At 29.5% G+C, this 20,797-nt stretch overlaps 2 protein-coding genes across 4 annotated transcripts; one reads left to right on the top strand and one right to left on the bottom strand.

The window, feature by feature from the left end:
* The first annotated feature begins 2,178 nt into the window (after positions 1-2,178).
* LOC105146699 (angiotensin-converting enzyme-like) lies at positions 2,179-14,238 on the top strand. Its single transcript, XM_011057123.2, has 8 exons — positions 2,179-2,337; positions 8,707-9,073; positions 11,904-12,222; positions 12,285-12,506; positions 12,614-13,139; positions 13,292-13,546; positions 13,615-13,790; positions 13,915-14,238. The coding sequence occupies exons 1-8, from the start codon at positions 2,327-2,329 to the stop codon at positions 13,992-13,994; spliced, it is 1,956 nt and encodes a 651-aa protein (XP_011055425.1). The 5' UTR covers positions 2,179-2,326; the 3' UTR covers positions 13,995-14,238.
* Gnf1 (germ line transcription factor 1) lies at positions 13,895-20,161 on the bottom strand. 3 transcript variants are annotated; one of them, XM_011057121.2, is made up of 17 exons: positions 19,932-20,161; positions 19,680-19,826; positions 19,062-19,271; positions 18,829-18,979; positions 18,547-18,753; positions 18,312-18,475; positions 17,317-17,496; positions 16,938-17,231; positions 16,664-16,826; positions 16,357-16,566; positions 16,064-16,290; positions 15,421-15,758; positions 15,133-15,351; positions 14,862-15,035; positions 14,705-14,780; positions 14,440-14,613; positions 13,895-14,353 (listed from the first exon to the last, which is right to left on the bottom strand). In XM_011057121.2, the coding sequence occupies exons 1-17, from the start codon at positions 19,938-19,940 to the stop codon at positions 14,249-14,251; spliced, it is 3,048 nt and encodes a 1,015-aa protein (XP_011055423.1). In that variant the 5' UTR covers positions 19,941-20,161; the 3' UTR covers positions 13,895-14,248. The 3 variants fall into 3 exon arrangements, with proteins under 3 accessions (XP_011055423.1, XP_087269781.1, XP_011055424.1); XM_087413655.1 differs by lacking the exon at positions 19,932-20,161 and having other exon boundaries at positions 19,062-19,397; positions 19,680-19,818; XM_011057122.2 differs by lacking the exons at positions 19,062-19,271; positions 19,680-19,826; positions 19,932-20,161 and having other exon boundaries at positions 18,547-18,764; positions 18,829-18,969.
* Positions 20,162-20,797: the final 636 nt, after the last annotated feature.

Genomic DNA, 20,797 nt, shown 5'->3' with positions numbered 1-20,797 from the left:
ACACGCATAAATATTCATAAACATATATAATTATATATGAAATATGTCCATACATGTGTATACATCCTTTTATCTTTTATAAAATTACTTTTTAGTGTAATAGAAATAATAATAGTAATGCGAAAACAACAAAAAAAAATTAAAAAGGTAATTTTCGCACTATTTGTTTTAAAAAAAATCAAGTTTGAGAAGAAATGTAAAAAAATTACTTACGTATAATTATATATAAAATTATGCATAATTATGAGCAATTTTTCTTACATTTTTCCAAACTTGTTTTTTTCTAAAACAATGCGAAAATTATCCTTTTAATTATTTTTTGTTTTTACATTACTATTATTATTTCTATTACATTAAAAATATAATTTTATAAAAGACAGAAGGATATATGAACATATTTCATATATAATTATACATGTTTATAAATATTTCTGCGTGTTTATGTATGTTTATATATATTGTATTTATATTTATTCATGCATAAATAATTTTTTGCTGGGTAATAATCTTGAGAATATTTACGGGGGGCTCGTGTTTTTAAATTCCCCTCTGAAAGAAGTAGGAGAGCGCTCAGTTTCAGTTCTCGTTAATACGAGACTTTAGTTGACTGGGTCAAGAAGTTAAACTAGTATGCGCTTTTAAAAAAGAAGAAGTGAAGTCTCCTCTGTCCTCAAGGAGGCATAGTCACCAGATTCGTCCATGAAATCGTGGTAATTTGATTCACTGGAGTGGAACATAAATCCATTGGAGGATACAAAGAAGAAGAAGAAGAAATAATAATCCACAGACTAGTACATACGTAATTTGCCCGAAGAAACAACGTGAAATTTTTAAAACTGAACTTAGACGTCTAATTGAAACATGTATGTGTGCGTAAGATATTCATGTAGTAGTATATAGTGATATATCGACACGCATAAGTATGTATGACACGCAAATCGTCTGTGTGTAAGTGCTATTTATTGTACAATATGACTAAACGTCCTTAGTTTAAGGTGTGAGAATCAAAATATTTTATTTACTCTTAGAACCTAATTTTCGGAGTTTATCTTTTAATCAGCATCATTTTATTAGGCCATGAGTAAGAAATCTCATAATTAATATAAAAAAATATTAAATAAACAATTAATAAAAATTATTTTTACAATAAATCAAACAACGCATAATTAATAAAAAATATAAATAAACAAAATAAATATTTGTTTTACATATAAAGTACATATATAGTACTTGTTTTACAAAATAAATATTTATTATTTGTTTTTGATGAAAGATAAATATTTAAAAGACATTTTAAGAATTGTCTGTTGATTAGGAATCTGAGTGATATTCATAGATCTCATGTAAGACCGTTTTAAATACAGTTTTAAGATGTCGTGAATCGATCAGAGAACCGTATTAACATCTTAAGTATTTATATTCATAGTCCTCTTATTTTAAAGTCACTTGAAATGACCTTAAAATAAGAGGACTATGAATATAAATACTGCCTTATGAATTATCGATTCTTATGTTCTTTATAATTGTTACATTGATTGGACTGCATTAAAGCTCTTATTTCGCTTATATTTTATTTTTATATATCAATCCAAGCAGAATAATAAATTATTATAACATCACACACAAAATGATGTCAAAATAACTCTAAAATGATCATTAAAAGTCATGTTTCAATCATTTCCGATTCAACTTTCACGTTACTTGTTCGTGACTTGTTCTGCTTGGGAATATTAAAGTCAGATAAAATTAACAATCATAAAACTTAATTACTTCTTTCTGTATTGTATTATTCAATTTCTAATAATTTATGTATTTTACATTGTATTGTTTACATGAAAAATATTGATGTAAACATGATATAAATACATAAATATTTTATGTATATATAAATATATGAGTACTATACGGTACCTGATAATATGATAGTAAAGTAATATATTCAATAAAGAACTGCTAATATTCGTAGTGATAAAAAAACTATAGATATTCTCGTCTCTAAAACATTTGACTGAAGAGCATGAAAATTGTGGAATTGTGGAAGTGTGACCGATTAGATTGAAATTTTGAAATATAAATTTACAAGACGGAACGAGCAGAGGAATCGAGTGACAGGATTGTATCTGAATTTATCAGAGAACGCAGGGGCTTGATCAGATATTGTCTGCGAAGTGGGGAAGTTCCATAAAAGATAACGTGCCTCGCTCCCGGAGGTCAGTCGACGATTGAGAAGCGGTTACGTATCCTGTCAGCTACGAAGAATATTCGTGAAACTCTTTTCATTAAAATTTGATTATTCCTTAAAACTGTAAAAAATTGGAACATCGGTATGCTGCGCCTGTAAGTAATTAGTTAATTCGTTAACATAACGTGTACACGTCTTCACAGGATTAAATTCGACGATTGCGGATAACTCCGGAGTCACAATCAGCTAGGAATGAGAAATAATTGCACGATGATTGATATAATTTTTTAAATTAGTAATATTACAATAAAAAAGTAGTATATATCGCTATATTTTCCTGTGTTAATTTTGTATTAATTATATATAATAACAAATTTTTCTCTATATATCTACAATGTAGAATAAAAGACGGCCACCAACTTATGGAAATTGACTTTCTGTCGAATATGCCAAATTTTGGATATATTGTAGTTCTCATTCTGAACCAAATCTTCATTTAATTCAACTTCCTCTTATGATTAACTTTTATGCTACAAATCCTGGAAGGTTCAGATTCAAGCCATTTTTTTAAAATTGGATTTCCGTGTATATATCATTAATATTATTATATTACAGATATATATATATATATATATATATATACACACACACACACGCGCGCGCGCGCGCATGTGTGTTCACGTATATACAAGGTGTAATTTAAAAAACAGTTTCAAAATATCTCTTAAACGGTGCATTTTAGAGAAAAATGTTTTAAATGAAAGTGGAATGATTTCGAAAGGGACGTATTTTGGTTATGTTTTTTTTTTAATCTCCAAAAAATATGAAGGTCACCTTCATTTTTTAAATAAGATTATTTTTATTTACACAATATGATTTCTCTAATTTTATAAAGGCACAAATCTTCTAATTCTTACATATAAAAATATTAAGGTACAGAGATATCGAAAAATCAAAATTTAAATTTCGAGTTACTTATATTTTATGCTGATACATTTGGACATGAAATATTAATTGTCTCTCGTAAACTATTAACATTTTAACAATTATATTTTAATAATAACTTTTATACACAAAATATTGAGATGAATCAATTATAAGGAATTCTCCTATTCATCCACGTCGTTCAGCTTGATTCATAGAAGAGATATTTTAATAGAATAGATATATTCTTTCAAGGTTCACGAAACATTGACATTAGCAATAGATGAACACAGCGCTAACTCGCAATCCTTTTGATATTTTTGAAGAATAGATGTATTCTTTACATTTGATTCATTTCAATATTCTGTGCAAAAAAAATGTTAAGATATCAAAAAGTTAATAGTTTAGAGATATGTAAATGTTTCATGATGTATCAGAATAAAGTATAAGATACACTCAAAATCTATTAATTTTTCAATATCTACATTCATATTTTTATATCCCAAATAATTAGAGGAATTATATTGTGTAGAAATCATACAATTTCATTTTAAAAAAGTGAAGGTGACCTTCATATCTTTTTGACATTTTCAATTGGAAAAAAATAACGTGATCAGAATATTGTACATCGCCCTCGAAACCATTCCACTTTCATTTGAAACATTTTTAAAATGCACTGTTTAAGAGATATGTATTTTCAAATGGTCATTTAAAATGGGATACCCGGTATATATATATATATATATATATATATATATATATATATATGTACACACACACGCACGCACGCACATACAAGATATATCCATTATAAATATATCTGTCAATAATGATATAACATCGATAATACACGAAAATCATCAATTTATAAAAAACTTGAATCTGAACCTTTCAGGACTTGTGTAGCGCAAAAACTAGCCATAGGAGAATGTTGATCCCATAGAGACATTTGTTCAGAATGATGAGAACTACAACATATCCAAAATTTAATCAATTAGACAGAAAAGATAATTTCTATAAAGTTGATGTAAGGTCCTTTCTGTCATTATTTTTCCTTTTTGCAAAATATTTATTTCATCATTTCGGAAGTGAAAATAATTGTCTTTTAATTTTCACAGTCGTATGTCATGATATCATAATTGACATTTACGTCAAATATATCCGGATACACGACGACATACGACATTCATGATTTAACGAGTTAATATACCGGACGCAGGGGCGCTGACTTGTCAATTTGTTATATGTGTGGAGTTGAACAACGTGACGGAAAGGAGTAGGACACAACAAAATTTTCACTATTACTTTCAAGATCTCTTTATAGACTCCTTTATAGACTTTCATATAAAACTATAACAAAATAAAGAACAACGAAATTCTTCTAATAAATTCTTTTTTATAAATATTTTCATTCAACTTGTTGAAATACTTAGAACAATTGTTGAAAACTCCGAATATTATTTTTTATAATAAATTTATTCATAAGTGCATCAATATCTACAGTCTCAGCAATATCAGAATGCACATACAATATAATTACTAAATTCAACCAAACTTGCTGCATCGTAGAACACGTTTTCAACTTTCTCAAAGCAGAACAAAATATTAGTTATTATCAACACTAATTATTTAAAAGAATAGTTTATGTATAGAATTCCACACATGAAAAATTCTGATGTACTCCACACATTCCCCACAAAAGTCGGCGCCTATGGACGAGCGCCTGTACAATACTTTTATATTATTTTCGAAAATCGCAATTTCATTTAATGCTGTGTTACCCTAGTAAAAAAATCTCATATCTTATATTTTTATTCATAATAATTTTTCATACTTAAATTTATAAAAATATCTAAAAAGTATCTTCAATTTCTTCAGATTTAAGTTTTTTTTTGAAAATTATACAAGGAATTTATGTGTTAAACTGTCAAACTTAAAATACAAATTTAAGATCTCAAAAGAAGCAAAATTTTCCTCTGGAAGTTTGTTCTCAAACGCTTCGTTTAAGAGATATTAACTTCTAAAGTCATAAAACTACAAAAATGAATAATATTAAAATATCTCTTGATTTCACTCTGAAGCAAAAAATGTACAAAGTGCTTGTTAATGATCGTTAAATGGAGGCCAAGCGCGCGAAGAAATCACAAACACATACTATCGCCACTTCTCTCATCAATAGACAACAATTTGCCTCAAAGTTGTAGGCCATTACTTTGAATAAAACGTAATTACAGTTCAATTACTGTAAAGCAGTAAAGGGGATAAACCTAGATTATTTTATTCATGTCTGTAACTTAAGACATTAATATCTTTTAAACGAAGCGAGCAAATTTCCAGAGAAAAATTTTATTTTAAAGTCCTAAATTCATATTTTAAGTGTAACAGTGTAATTCGGAAACATTCTGTAAAATGAGCAATCTTATAGAATGTTTCAGAATTCATACACATATGTATATAAAGAATTCTGGAAATAATAAAGCGTTTCTGAAAAATGTTCCAATTTTTCTTGGAAGTCTGACATATATTGTGCTCAACGTTGTTGTTATGTAAGATACTTTGCCGACATTCATAGTCCGTTCTTAATTTCAAGCAATGTCTTAAGATGCTAATATGACTCTCTAATTGGTTCATGCACTAACTTTAAGATCATCTCGAATCTTGAGCAACGTGGATTCCGCTTTTTATTTTACAAACATTTGAGCGTTATTATATTTATTTGTTATTGAGATATAAAATTATGCAGGAATTCTGAGAAATTCTGAAATTTATATAGTAATTAGCATATTATATGTGCGTGCTACACATGCGCTGTGTATAATAAATTTTTTTAAGAAAGAAAAGACGCTAAGAATATACGTGCTTTTCAAATAAAACCTCTAAGTGATACGTTACGTATCTTTCTACTATTCCAACCTAAGTAATAGCAGTTTTAATTTTTCTTCAAAGATATTTTTGTAATATATTCTAAAAAATATATTCTACAAGATACGCTTGCAAAATTTGCAAGCAGATCTAAGATTCTGTGATTGGAGATCCGCTAATCCGCTTACACAACTGAGCAACTTTTCTCTGAGCAACTTTTACCGAATCTTTATTTTATATTTCTCGGTATATTTCAATGCGTCGATTAAAATAACTCATCCTAATATAGAAATGTGCTATGTATAGAATAACCCAACCTAAACGATTAAAAATCAAGATTTAAAATTTTAATCGTTGAATTTATTAAATATCCTAGTTTACACAGATATTTATATACTCATATCAAGTAATAATTTTCTATTAAATTATTTTAATTTCAACGTGATCAATTAAATGTACATATCATGTATATTATCTGAAGGTTAATTCAAATTAAAGAAACAAATTAAAAGTTAATAAAATTACAACCTAATAAAAAGAAACGACTACTGAATTAACGCTGTAAAAGGTGCACAATAAATATAAATATCATTAAAATATAATTATATGTCTACATTTCTAAGAATATATGTTTCGGCCAAACTTTTAGCCATCTTCAATAAACCGATTACGGAACAAATTATATGCTTAAAAACCTACAACCTTAATACCGAAAATATTTCCACATAAAGTAGTCAATCATCCTTTCTTAGAGAGCAAAACATAACCATAATAATTGCATAATAATTGCAGTTGGATGGCTGGATAAAAAGACTGAGTATCTCAAATAAATATAAATTAAAGATAAATTAAAAGACAATGCAATTAGTATATGTGTTACTACACACAAAATTTCTGTTAACAGTAATCTTAAGATATGAACTTAAGTCGATAAATAGGATACTGCTTTAGATCTACGTAATCTGACGAAAATAGAAATAGCAGTAAACTTATCCATAAAGTAAATTTCAACTGATTGAAATTTGTCTTATGGATAAGTTTACTGCTATTTCTATTTCCATCTGTCATTTGACATATAATGATGACTTTAGTTGATAAACATCATTAATATATCAAAATTTTGTCGGCACTTACGGTAAAAACAATAAATCAAAAAATAATTTAATTTAAAACAATAGAATTTAACTTGTGCTTGACAAAGAGAGAACATTTTAAAATGTAAAACTTTCTAATCTTTCTGAAAGCATTTATTAAATGTCATATCATATAACATAGATGTCGAAGGAACGTTCTGAGAATATTTTAACATTCCGAGAATATTCTGAGAATATCCTAACATTCCAGGAACATCTCTAGGATAAAATATGCTATATGGGATGTCAAAATATTATTTCATATGTATTTATAATTAGTGCGAGATTATATGATTGTATTTTTTTGTATCAATAAAATTAATGAATATAATATTTTTAAAATATTTAAATCTTGCAAATTCAGCACACTTTATCCGAGAGATATCCTGCGATCGTCCAGGATGACTTTAGAACATCTCTTGGAGGTCTGTGCCGTATGGGAAGTAATAGGATTATCCCAAGGATTATGGATGGACATCTTTAGAATTTCGTAGTTAAGAATATATAAATTACAAAGATATAACATATACAATTTAATTTCAAATTAATCTTTTTTAATTTCATTATGTAATAATAAGACAATAACATATTTTTCGCTTCCATAATATGATATCCTAAAATATTTTCCTTTTATTTTAGATAATAATCACATATATATATATATATATATATATATATATATGCATATATATATACTTATGATATCTCATAGAATTCTTTGGATATTCCACGGATATTGTTTAAAATCTCCGTGGGATCTCACACATGCGGACACTTATACATTCCCTGGATATTCGTTAGAAACCATCCACGAATGGTCACAAGATTATCGCGATATTTCAAAATGACATCCGTTGAACAAAGCCTTAGGATAAAGTGTATTGTGTGGAATATTTATAGTTATTCAAACTGCGCACTGATTTATAAACACAATTAAACTACTGTAATAATATCACAAATTAAATTAAATTGATAAGCAATTTTTAATAATTCAATACTCAATCAGGCATCATATTAGAAAGATGTTAATGTGCTGAAAAATTGTAAATAAATTTATTGCGAAAAATATTACTTCACCCGAGACTCAAACCCGAATCTCTTATATTCCGTACGATTGAGTATCGAATTATTAAAAATTGCTTTAATTTAATTTATATTATTACAATAGTTTAATTACGTTTATAAGTTCAGAAAATCAATTCAGCGCGTAGTTTGAGACTATAAATATGGTATATGTATATATATATTAGGTGTTGGAATTAATTCGTAGCGTTTTTTAATGAAAGAATGTTATTTATTTCACATGAGCATTAAAAAATACATTAATGAAAGTACTTCCCATCACTTGTAAAACGCTACGAATTAATTCCAACACCTAATATATATATATATATATATATATATATATATACTATATATGTACTATATATATATATATATATATATACTATATATGTACTATATATATTACTATATATATTCACAAATATTTAATTATTAATTATTTAAAACATTAAAGATACAGCTTTGACCAGTATAAGCTTCTAATCTATTAATTGTGTTTCTCACATTTATGGTCTAATATAAGATTCTTATTGTTATTAGAATATTGGTAGCAGTAGTTGTAACTCTAGTGATAGCCAAACCAACGACCGAAGACGCAGTAGATATCAGCACAAATCACGAAACTACCGACGATCTTCTGAAAAGCGCTCATGAACTCTTGAATCGAATCGACGCAGAGTATGCAAAATGGAATAATAAGCAGAGTGTCACCGCATGGAATTACGCATCGAATCTAACAAATGAGAATCTGGCAGAAAAGTTGAAATGGTCAGCAGAGGGAGCGAACGTTACCAAACATATTATTCAAATAGTGAATGACTTCCCTTGGAGAGACTTGAAAAATGAGTCTATGAAGAGACAGTTCAAAAAGCTCAGTATACTCGGTGTCGCCGCTCTCCCTGAACAAGTAAACATGTATTGAGTCGGGCAAAAAGTTTCTTCGTATTTTTTAATTCAAAATTGCATATACAATCTTCGTCAAAAATGAACGAAATTTAAATTTAAAAAAAGAGAGTAAAGCTTGAAATCTCTACTTTCAAAAGGTTACTAGATTTTTTTGAGTTTCTGTGAGTTTGGTAATGTTACATTTAAAAAACTGCGAGCTGAAAAAGATGAAAAATTTTCTTTTCACTTTGGAGCTCTCACGTGTCCAAAAAAAATTTATGAAAATTTTTGACTACTTATCGTGAAACTTTCCCTACAAAATCATTTTTTTTTTAATGTTCCTATGATTTTTTATTACTAATTCACGAATTAAATAAAGGATTATTTTAACTTTGATTGCTCATAACTTCGACAAAAATCATCATACCGCAATTTAAAAAAGATTCTTAAAGAAGAAGATTCTGAAACTTTGCTCTAGTGAATGATATTGTAACGAAAATTTCGCAACAAATGAAAAAACTTTTGCAAAAAATTTTTTTAAATACGAAGAAACTTTTTCTCCGATCTAATATATAGAGATTTATATCATTTTCATTTACTAATGATACATTTCTTACAAAAAATAGTACAGTAAAAAAACATTATTTTGTATTTGTGCAGTTAAAATCATTCTTTGTTGTTTTGTGTAGAATTTTTAGCACATTCGAGTATTAATTTAACGTAATGTGATTGTATTATTTGAATATTTAAATTATTAAATTGATATTCAACATTTCTTACAAGGGAATGCTATGTTGCAAAAGTGATATAAAAAATTAATATTAATACCGGTCGAAAGATTATGTTTAAAATATGTATTCTAGATGGATTGGTCAAATCTTCATAGGATTCTATGTTCTGTGACCAACTTGGACCAGAATATGTTTGGCCATTTTAGTTTCTAAATTAAAATAGCTAAATATATTTTGGTCCAAATGGGAACAGAATCCATAGGATCTCAAGATTTCACCATCTAGAATACTTACATCAAACGTAATCTTTCGACTGGTAATTTTATTTTTTGGTATCACTTATGTAATATGGCTCGTTCTCTTGTTAATATTACAATTTATGAGCAAGTAAATATAAAAAGTAGCATAAAAATAATATATTTTAATTTTAAAACATAAATTTTAAGATGAATGAAATGTGTTAAAAAGATCCTAAAGCTGTCTATTTCCGATTAAATTGTAATTTTTGTATACATTACTTTTTTCCTCTTTTACAGATTCGAAAATTCTTTTCCAGGATTGAAGGATTATATGCATTAATACATGTTTGTGAGGTGGAGTTTATGCCGAGAACGACAAAAAATTTTCTTAAGATTTCAATTCCGAAATTTTTTATTATTCTCGGCATAAACTTCATCTTACAGACACGTATCAATGTATATCCTGGAAAAGGATTTTCGAATCTGTAAAAGAGAAAAAAATTATTATACAAAAATTATCTTTTAGTCAGCTTTAGGATTCCCTTAATTTAATATACTATAAATTTGATTTTATGAGGCTATCGTGACAATAAAGAATAAAATATAATTAAAAGAGTTAAATTATTTATTAACACTCAAAATATATGAATTACCTTGTTACCCGGTAAAAAATTTTTCATGCATGAATATGTACAAATATGTATCAACGTACATAAATATAATATTCGTAAATATACATAATTTTATATGAAATATGTCCATACATGTTCATACATCCTTTTTTTTTGTAAAATTACTTTTAGTGTAATAGAAATAACAATATAGTAATGTGAAAACATTAAAAATAATTTAAAAAATAATTTTCACACTATTTATTTTAGAAAAAAATCAAGTTTGAAGAAATGTAAAAAAATTATTTATGTATATATAAAATTATACATAATTGTGTATGAGCAATTTTTTTAAACAATTTTCTGTTTTCTAAAATGAACAATGCAAAAATTATTCTTTTAATTATTTTTTATATTTCACATTACTATTGTTATTTCTATTACATTAAAAAGTAACATTACAAAAGAAAAAAGGATGAATGAATATGTATGGACATATTCATATATGACTATACATATTATGAATATTTATGTATGTTTATATATATTTATACATATTAATGTATAAAAAATTTTTTACTGGGTACATTTATCAAAATGTGTTAAGCAATTAGAAAACACTCATCATTCACCTCATACAGAATTGTAACATCATAAGCGAGACACGTTAATTTTTCTTGCATGCCATTTGTAAATAAAGACAGTTCGAATAAAATGGAATAATGAGATCACTGTAAAACACTTGTAAAAATGAATGTTGAGACTATCCCCTCTGACATTCAGTAAATAGACGACAAATGTTCATGAAGTGAAAATAGATTACGCATGCGCATTGAATAAAAAACTAATAATCGCACTTTACGTGCCTTTTATGATCACTATCACAGGAGGGATGACAACCTTGGTATATTTTTATAAGTGTTTTACAACAATCTCATTATTCCGTTTTATCCAATTTATTTTATTTGTACAAATAGCATACAAGAAAAATCAACATATCATTTCTCACTTATCGTGACGTCACAATTCAATATCTTCAATTTTTTACATAACATTTGTAATTTGTGTTAATTCTTAATATATTCATCTTATATTAAATTAATATAATAATATAATATAATACATATTTAGGTGAACTGTTTGAGATATATATATTGTAAAATATGTTAAATTTATAATAATTTTCCAACTAGCTAGCGAAAACTTGAATTCATTTCATTGATTAAAATTGCGAGTAAGTTAGATCATTATCGAGTGATATATGATTGCAGAGTTATAATGAATTTGAGATGACAGTGAGTAAAATGGAGAATATCTATAGCACCGCAAAGATCTGCGATTATTATAACAAGAGCAAGTGTGATCTTGCGCTTGAGCCAGAAATTATTGAGATATCAAAGAATAGTCACGATCCTGAGGAGCTAAAGCATATTTGGGTGGAGTGGAGGAAAGTATCAGGCGAGAAAGTCAAATCTCTGTATTCCACATATGTTGAGCTAGCCAATACTGTGGCGACACTCAACAACTTCTCTGACTATGCAGCATTTTGGATGAAGGATTACGAGGCTGATGATTTTCCTGAACAAATCGGTAAGATTATCTATAGCATCATTCATTGAAATAGCATCAATGGAACAACAAAATTTGTACAGAGACTCAATGGCAACAACTGAAGCCACTGTATTTACAACTGCATGCTTACGTACGGCGCGAGCTCAGGAAGAAATACGGCGAAGACATCGTCTCCAAAGACGGCCCGATCCCAGCGCATCTATTGGGCAATCCCTGGGCTCAGACTTGGAATATTGCAAACTTCACCGTACCATTCTCGGGCAAACAACTGCCGGATGTTAGTGCTGCTTTGGTAGAACAAGGCAAGTTTATGTTATGAGTCTTTCAAGATACTGTTAAAGAATCAATTTGTTTTCAGCTTTCTTTACGTTTATATATTCATTGTAATGCTTCATAATTCTTTAAACAGATTACAATGCGACAAGCATGTTCCGTCTCGCTGAGAACTTCTTCATATCAATTAACTTGACTGCTATGCCGGACACATTCTGGGAAAAATCGATTCTGACAAAGAAGGATGGTGTAGACATGATCTGCCATGCGAGCGCATGGGACTTCTACGATGGCGAAGATTTCAGGATCAAGCAATGTACGCGCGTTAACATGGAAGACTTGCTAACAGCGCATCATGAGATGGGTCACATCGAGTATTACTTGCAGTACAAGAACCAACCTGTAGTTTTCAAGGAGGGCGCGAATCCAGGTTTCCACGAGGCAGTTGGTGATGTTATTTCTCTCAGCGTATCTACCCCCAGTCATCTCAAGAAGATCGGTCTACTGACAGATGATTCGACTGATCGGGAGGCATTCCTTAATCACCTCTATATGAAGAGTCTTGACAAGATTGTCTTCCTGCCATTCGCTTACATGATGGACCGATGGCGTTGGAACGTATTCCAGGGAAAAGTCACGCCAGACAATTATAATTGCAACTGGTCAGTGTTCTAAATAACAAAAATATATCCCTCTTTTTATTTTCTTTTTTCAACAATATTTTTCCTTGAATAAAAATGCATTAAATCGAATTTCCAAAAAAAATTGAACTGAAAAAATATTTGAAACAAATTAATAAATTGTTTACTTTAAGGTGGACACTCGCCGAGGAATACCAGGGCATCGAACCTCCCGTAGATAGGTCGGAAGAAGATTTCGATCCTGGCTCAAAGTATCATATAATTGCGGGCGTCGAGTATATAAGATACTTTGTAAGCTTTGTGATACAGTTTCAGTTCCACAAGGCATTGTGCATCGAGGCGAAGCAATATGATCCGAGCAATCCAAATGCTAAGCCGTTGAGTCAATGTGACATTTACGATAATAAGGACGCCGGAAATCTGCTAAAGTAAGTCTGATATGCATCATTATAAGAATACAATTCGAGTATAGAGGTATTGATCGCATTTATGTTAGATCTATGCTGGAGTTGGGTTCTTCGAAACCGTGGCAAGACGCAATGGAGAAGATCTCTGGTCAAAGGCAAATGGATGCAGCTGGACTTTTGGAATATTTTAAGCCTTTGACTGATTGGTTGACTGAAGAAAATAAGAAAACTAATGAATACATTGGATGGAAACCCAGTAAAAAACGTACGCATCATAAATATATAAAATATTTCATAAAATTTTATTTCATATATTATGTATATTTTATATCAGCTTTTTTTGGCAACTGGGACATACCATTCTAACTGTTCTTTTTTTTTCGTTTCAGAATGTGTACAGACGAGAGAAGAGCTTGTGAATATTACAGATATTGAACCTTTAACATATTCTTCACTAACAAAATACTAAGAAATATATTTTGAAACAATGCCAGATGTTGTTTGATTTTTTTGTAATACAATAAATCTAATAAGAAAATAGAAAGTATATTTTGAAACGAAAGCCAAGTATTGCGTTTTTTATAATGCAATAAATCTAATGTATAAAAATCACTTCACGATCATACAAACGCTTCGATTAATTCGAGTAACACAAATGTTCGTGATGGAGTAATTTTCAAGTTTCTCTAAATAAAACATGCATTCCTCTTTTATTATTGTCTCTTATTTTCCTTTACCGCGTACTTTTCCACATTTCTTAGCTGATTCGCCGCGTTTTCTCGTTGATGAAGCAGCTTTGCTAGTACTAGCAACAGTAGGTTTTTTTGCCTAAAATATATATTACATGATATCTTTTTTGTTCCAAAAATTGATATATTTTATGATAGAATCGCGAAAATAATTTTTAATACTACCTTAATCATCTTATCAAAATCAATATCGTCAGTTTCTTCCTCCTCATCATCTTCTTCTTCTCCCATAATATCATTATCTTGTCTAGATCTTTTCTTCGTTGCAATAGTGCTATTAATTGCGTACGGCAGCATAGGAGGATTCTTTTGATATGCGCGCGTAAACGCTGCTTTTACCTGACATATTATTGACATTAATTAAAATCTTTACAATACGAAGTTATCACAATAAAAAGTCTTCATTATTATTAATTAATATTGCACATACTTTACTATCAAGATTACTCGTCGAATCGGACATTCCTGGCCAAAGAGAAATTTCTATTGCTGAATCTAAGTCTTCCCTAAAGAAAAATGAAATATCAGCATATATATCTTTTGTGTTTTCTAGTATTGTGCATTTGCAATATAAATAAAATACGAACCTAGTTAAATGATACTTTCCCATAATATTTATTGCCTCTTCTATACCATTTATACCATTATCTATCAAAGGTTTTACAATAGCGTTTCGAATATGAGGCAAATAATCCATATTCAGGGCATCCTTGTTTGCACCCGTAGCTAATCGAGTATGCGTCGTCAATTCTTGCAATAATCTGGAAATAATACACAGCGGACAAAGTACTGCTAATAAAGTTCGATACAATCACAATGGATCACATAATAATAATAAAAGTCAATATTTTATAATACCGGTTAAACCTTGTTGTCTTCGAATTTCGCCCGAACCAGCTCGGGAATCGTATTAATCCGTCAGAGCTTCCTGCCATTTCACTAGCTGGTATAACGAATGAGAAACAAGCATGCAATGGAAGTAAACTCCACATCATATTACTTCTCATCACCTTCTCGACGAGATCCCCCTGAGATATACTATCAGCCGCGTTGGCAATTCTTTCTAACCTCTGACGACTGCAAATGTAACAAATCTTAATCCTTGAACTTTAAAAAGCAGCTTCATGAAAGTAGAGATATACTTACAGTGATATTTGAGGTAATCTAACTCCCTGATAATTTTCTTGTATAAAAAGAGGCGCTATATTGTAATCATGAAAATATAAACCAATCTTATCATTCAGACTCATATTTTTTTGCTCATCCGCATTGAATGCCATTTTTGTAACGTCGAATGGACCGAGCTTAAAGTTCTTATTTGAATGTTTTTTATCAGTTGTCTTCACGTGAGTCATTTGGATGCTGAGAAACTCCAGATGGTTTATTACTTGTCGAATATCATAATTCGTCGATTCGATTAAACGATCGAGATCCTCCGTCGAGATTTTGATGTTCTCTTTAAAGCACAGAGACTTCATAGAACTCTGTAGAGAAGATATCAAAATATATCAAATTAGGGACAATGTATGTTTGTGTGAATAAAGTTGACTTTTATGCCCTTTTTGTTATTTTAGCTCTAGCGCTAAGACAATTGAAATAACAAAATAAAAAAGGCATAAAAGTCAAGCACGAAAATTAGTGCGCAGAGATAAAGCGCAAATATAGCGAATTTAATAAAACAAAGAGTATACAAAATATACAGAGTATACAGATTTATGCTCTTTCTTATGTTGATGTTTGAATTATATCAAATAAGAGAGATTACTCAAGCTAGATTCTATAACTATACCCTGATCTGTTCCACTCTGAGCTTCGGATATTTCAGGTCGTAGCTGTGCGTAGAAATAGTTTTCACCTTCGTATTAAATCGGTCATTACATATACAGATAACTGGCACATCAGTGTGTTTTATTAAATTAACTAATTCCTGTAAGCCACCACGATCTTCGTTGCCAGCCATACCGTCGACTTCATCCATCAACAGCACGTGCTTGCTCGTAATTTTTTGTTTGGTACCTGTAACGTAGTGTGAGAGACAAGAAAATAATATAATTATTTCAAAATTTTATATCACATACCCACCTGTGACATAATCTTTCATTGTGGTATTGGATAATAATCCTGAAACCGCTTCTTTTAGAAGTGTTTTATTTCTCGTGTCAGAAGCATTGAATTCCACAAGATCATATCCTAATTCTTTACAAACGACTTGCACAGTTGTTGTTTTACCAACGCCCGGTGGGCCGGACAGCAGGGCCGCTTTGAAGTTTTGTCCATGAGTTTGCTTGCTAGCTATTGAAATAGAAATGAAATTATAATCAGATTAATTAGCCTTATTTTATCTTCACACCAAGATTTGATAAAAAAACAATAATAAAAGTTAACATACTGCTGTCTTTGAATTTAGAATTCTGACGATTTTGATGCCAATCACGTAGCCATACGTATAAGTTATGTGCACAGCTCTTATCTCCTTGCTGACCTATAATTTGCTTCATAGTTTTGGGTCTATATCTCTCAACTAATGGTTCTGATCCAATACTTGTTATTATCTGGAAAAATATATAATAAAAGTAAGGAAGCAATCATATTTGAAGCTCTATGTTATTCTATGTCATTTTGTATCATTTGTGCATGTATGTCAAATTAATATCTATATTTACTTTCTGTGTATTATTGCTTGCGTCTAAAGTTTGTTTTGATGCTGGTGAAGTTTCCGTATTCACACTAGTTTTTACTGGTAAAGATGGTGGTATTTTTATCTTTTTAGGTGAATCTAATAATGCTTTTGTTTTGTCCGGTGACGGTGATTCATCGCTCTCAAATTTTCTAAATATCTTTTTCACGTTTGATTTTGCTTTAGTCGGCTTGATGTCTGTAGCTTTACCTTCCGGTCTCGTGCGAATCATTTCAAGAAGATCATCTTCAGATATTTGTTTAATACCTAAATTACTAGCCTAAAAATTTATTTCATGTAAACAAAAAATAAAAGAGATATATGCAAAATATATGAGTATATATAATCATGTAAAAAAAACACACTTTTGTCAATTTAGATGGGCCAGCTTCATCTCCCACTATAATATAATTTACTTTGTTTGATACAGATTTTACGGTCCGGCCACCATATTTTTGTATTAAATCTTCGGCTTCATTTCTTTCTAAGGAATCCAACACACCAGTAATCAAAAAATTTACTCCGGCTAAACAATTTTCGGCACCCTGAGATCAAAAAATCAAATAAAAAATTCGGAATAGAATATTAATTGAAAATTTTTTTTAATTTTATTTGAAAAATAGTCTCAATTCTACTATATGAGCAATTTCTGACAAAATCGAATAAAACAGATACTTTTTTTAACTGCTTGAAACTTTTGTTACATGATGTATACATCATTTCAAATAATATGTGAGCTTATTCCCCTCTAAAAAATGTTTTCATTATAGTTTTTTCACATGAAAATTTTTACAAAACTGAGCACCTGCTCTATTTTGAAGTTAAATATTTCTGATTTGAATCATTATAGAAAGACGAATATCATAGAAGTACGAAAAACGTTTTAAAGGGAAAAGTTTTAAGTGCTTTTTTATAATATTATTTGAATTTGTTTAAAACATTAATAATTTTTATTGTTATTAATAATGTAAATGTTAGTTAAATTTTTCCATAAAAAATTACCACTTATGAAAATTTAAATAAAATATATCGAATTCCTTATTAAATTATAGATAAAACATATTTCTTTTACAAGATGAAGTTTCAATAGAATTTTAAAAAATTAATAGATACTGCGCAACGTCGCTACCCATTTAGCTGCTTCGCATGATACGAATGTTCGGATTCAGACAAGGCATCATATCTTATAACTATTTGGAGTTTTTTACAACTTTTAATGCTATTTTAAATATTATTAATATTGTTTCTTGCAGTTGTAACTGTAATATCAAATTGATATTATAATATTATTCTATTATTATATAAAATATAATCTATCATATGAAACTTCATTGTTATTATCATATGTAAAATCTCTTACTGTAGGGATTTCTTTTGAACCAGGGTTTCTGGCACCGCCTCTCTGAAGATATTTTTCATACATTATAGTACGCTGTTTCTTCATTTCTTTCCTTTCTTCAAATAAATTTTCTTCCATTATTTTAGCTTTCTTTCTACTTGACTTTTCTGTATCTTTGTCTTTTTCTACAGAAATAGACGTTGTGAATTATTTAAATTATAATTTAATTACTTAGAAATCCTATCATCATACTTACTGCTTATATCTAAGTCTCCATTCGAGCTACCTCTTTTCTTTTTTTGTAAGTTCTGTTTTGGAGAAGAATTTGTAACTTTTGAATATACATTATTTTTATTAGGAGATTCTTTTGTTTCCTCAAATCTTAGTTCACTCATATTGTTAATTTTATTATCACAATCTTTCAAACCATTATTATGTTTTCTGTTTTTATTAGAGGCCATCTCTGTAAATGTTCTATCATGTCAAATTTGTGTAACAGTATCTATTTAAATAGTAAATGAATTAAATTTAAACATACCTGTCTTAACTGCAGTTTCTGACTTCTTAGGACTATCCACATTTTTAATGTTGCTTTTACCCTTCTGTTTATCCTGTATCAGAGTATCTTGTACTGCATCCAATTGTTTAAGCACAGCATCAAAATCTTCATCATCATGAAACTTGGATTCCTACATAAATTCCAGAATAAATCCCAGGAAGTTTTAGGGCATTTCTTTAATTTTTCTGTTTGTACTTGAATACAATATTTACCACTTTCTGTAATTTTCGGTTCACTTTTGTCTCTTCTACTCTCATTATTGGCTTCTTGCCAAATAATTCAGTAACAGGTACCGCTTTGCATGGCTCTTTGCTTTTGCTTTTCTTATTTGCTGTAGGATTGCTAGAATCTTTTTTATCTCTAATGACTCTTTCCTCATCTTCAGAGTCAGATAGAATGGAAGATTTCTTTCTTTTTACAACCTGTATAATTGATTATCCAAATTGACATTATTGAAAATAATAAAGAGAATCATACTTAATTCGTCAGCAACCGAGCTCTTTAAAGATACTTTAAAATTTAGATTGTGAATTTTACTAAATTTATATCTGTAAAAAATAAATAAAATATAGCCAGATTTTTATGATGATAAAATTTGTTAATGCTTTGATAAGTACCAAAACTTTTTCAGTTTTTTATATAATTCGAAACATAAAGAAACTTATTGTTCCTAGAAAACTCCTATTACTATCAGAAAAGTATAATAAGTATAATAATTCATGTTGATGATAGAAAGTTAACTGTCTATATTGACATTATCGTAAATAACAAAGAGAATTATAAGAATAACTATGACAAATAAAAAATATGCAAATGACAAAAGACAATACGTGTGTGGAACGTTTTGTGGACGATTGTGGTTTCTCTTCGTCTTCGTCTGACGAAGACGAAATTATTCGTCGCTTCTGAGATTTCGGAGCGACAGGCTCGCTGTTCTTCAGTGAAGTCGTGACCGGGGTAAAATAGGATCTGATATCCTACGGAAATAACACGTGCGTGAGATTTTCGATTTGACATTCAGGAAATTGAAATAAATAAAGTAACGTAATTATTAATTAAATATAACCGCTCTCGTTACGTACCCTCGGCATTTTCGTGATATCTCGCCGATATTCGGCACGTGTGTACTGATCATAAATGTCACGCCGGCATCAGCCGGCATAATCGGCTTGAGTTTTGTTTGGTTTTGTTTTCGTATAAACAACAACAGTCAATGCAATTTTTGCAATCCCGAGGAGTATTCCAAGTAACCAAAGCTATATTCAGGTTGCAGTTCCACTAAAAGGTGCATTCACATGCAAACGTCAGGCAGCGGAAGCAGCAACCAATCAGCTGGACGATACGGGCAATGGTTATCACGTCTGCAATAACTTCATTTTTCTTGTCCAATAATTATTTTTGAACAGACTCGCTAAAAGATTCCGCACAATAAAAGGAATAGGGAATAGAGAATAGAGAATGAGAACATGGGACGGTATCCTTACTAGAAATGAGTTTACTAGCATTCTATTCCGTAAGATATTTCTCTACTATATCGGAGCCACTAAAATCATGGCTGGAACGATATAGGAACGATACGGAATCAACGGAATATTATCGATTGCAAGTTATGTCAATTCAGCTATTATTAATGGTTGAGAATTTGTCAAGTTCAAAGAAGAAAATTAATAATAATTTTGATTTTTCAATATGACATAATTCTTGTTTATTTTATCACAATATGTGATCCAACTAATGCTAGCAATTCTTCAAATAATTCTAGTGTCATTCTGAAATAATTGAAGAATTTTTTACGATCGGTCGTTTACACTTCATTTTACATCGATTAAATTATCATGATTGCTGACATAACATTCGGTTGTATTAGATTTTAACAGTCATGAATGTAAAAATAACTAAGAACGAAACGTGAACCCCTAAAGCAGAAAGAAACTTTCTTCTTCTCTTT

Source organism: Acromyrmex echinatior, chromosome 14 (genome assembly GCF_024713525.1).
Source record: "Acromyrmex echinatior isolate Ae372 chromosome 14, ASM2471352v2, whole genome shotgun sequence".
Lineage (NCBI taxonomy): Eukaryota > Metazoa > Arthropoda > Insecta > Hymenoptera > Formicidae > Acromyrmex > Acromyrmex echinatior.
This window is presented reverse-complemented; position numbering and strand designations above follow the sequence as displayed.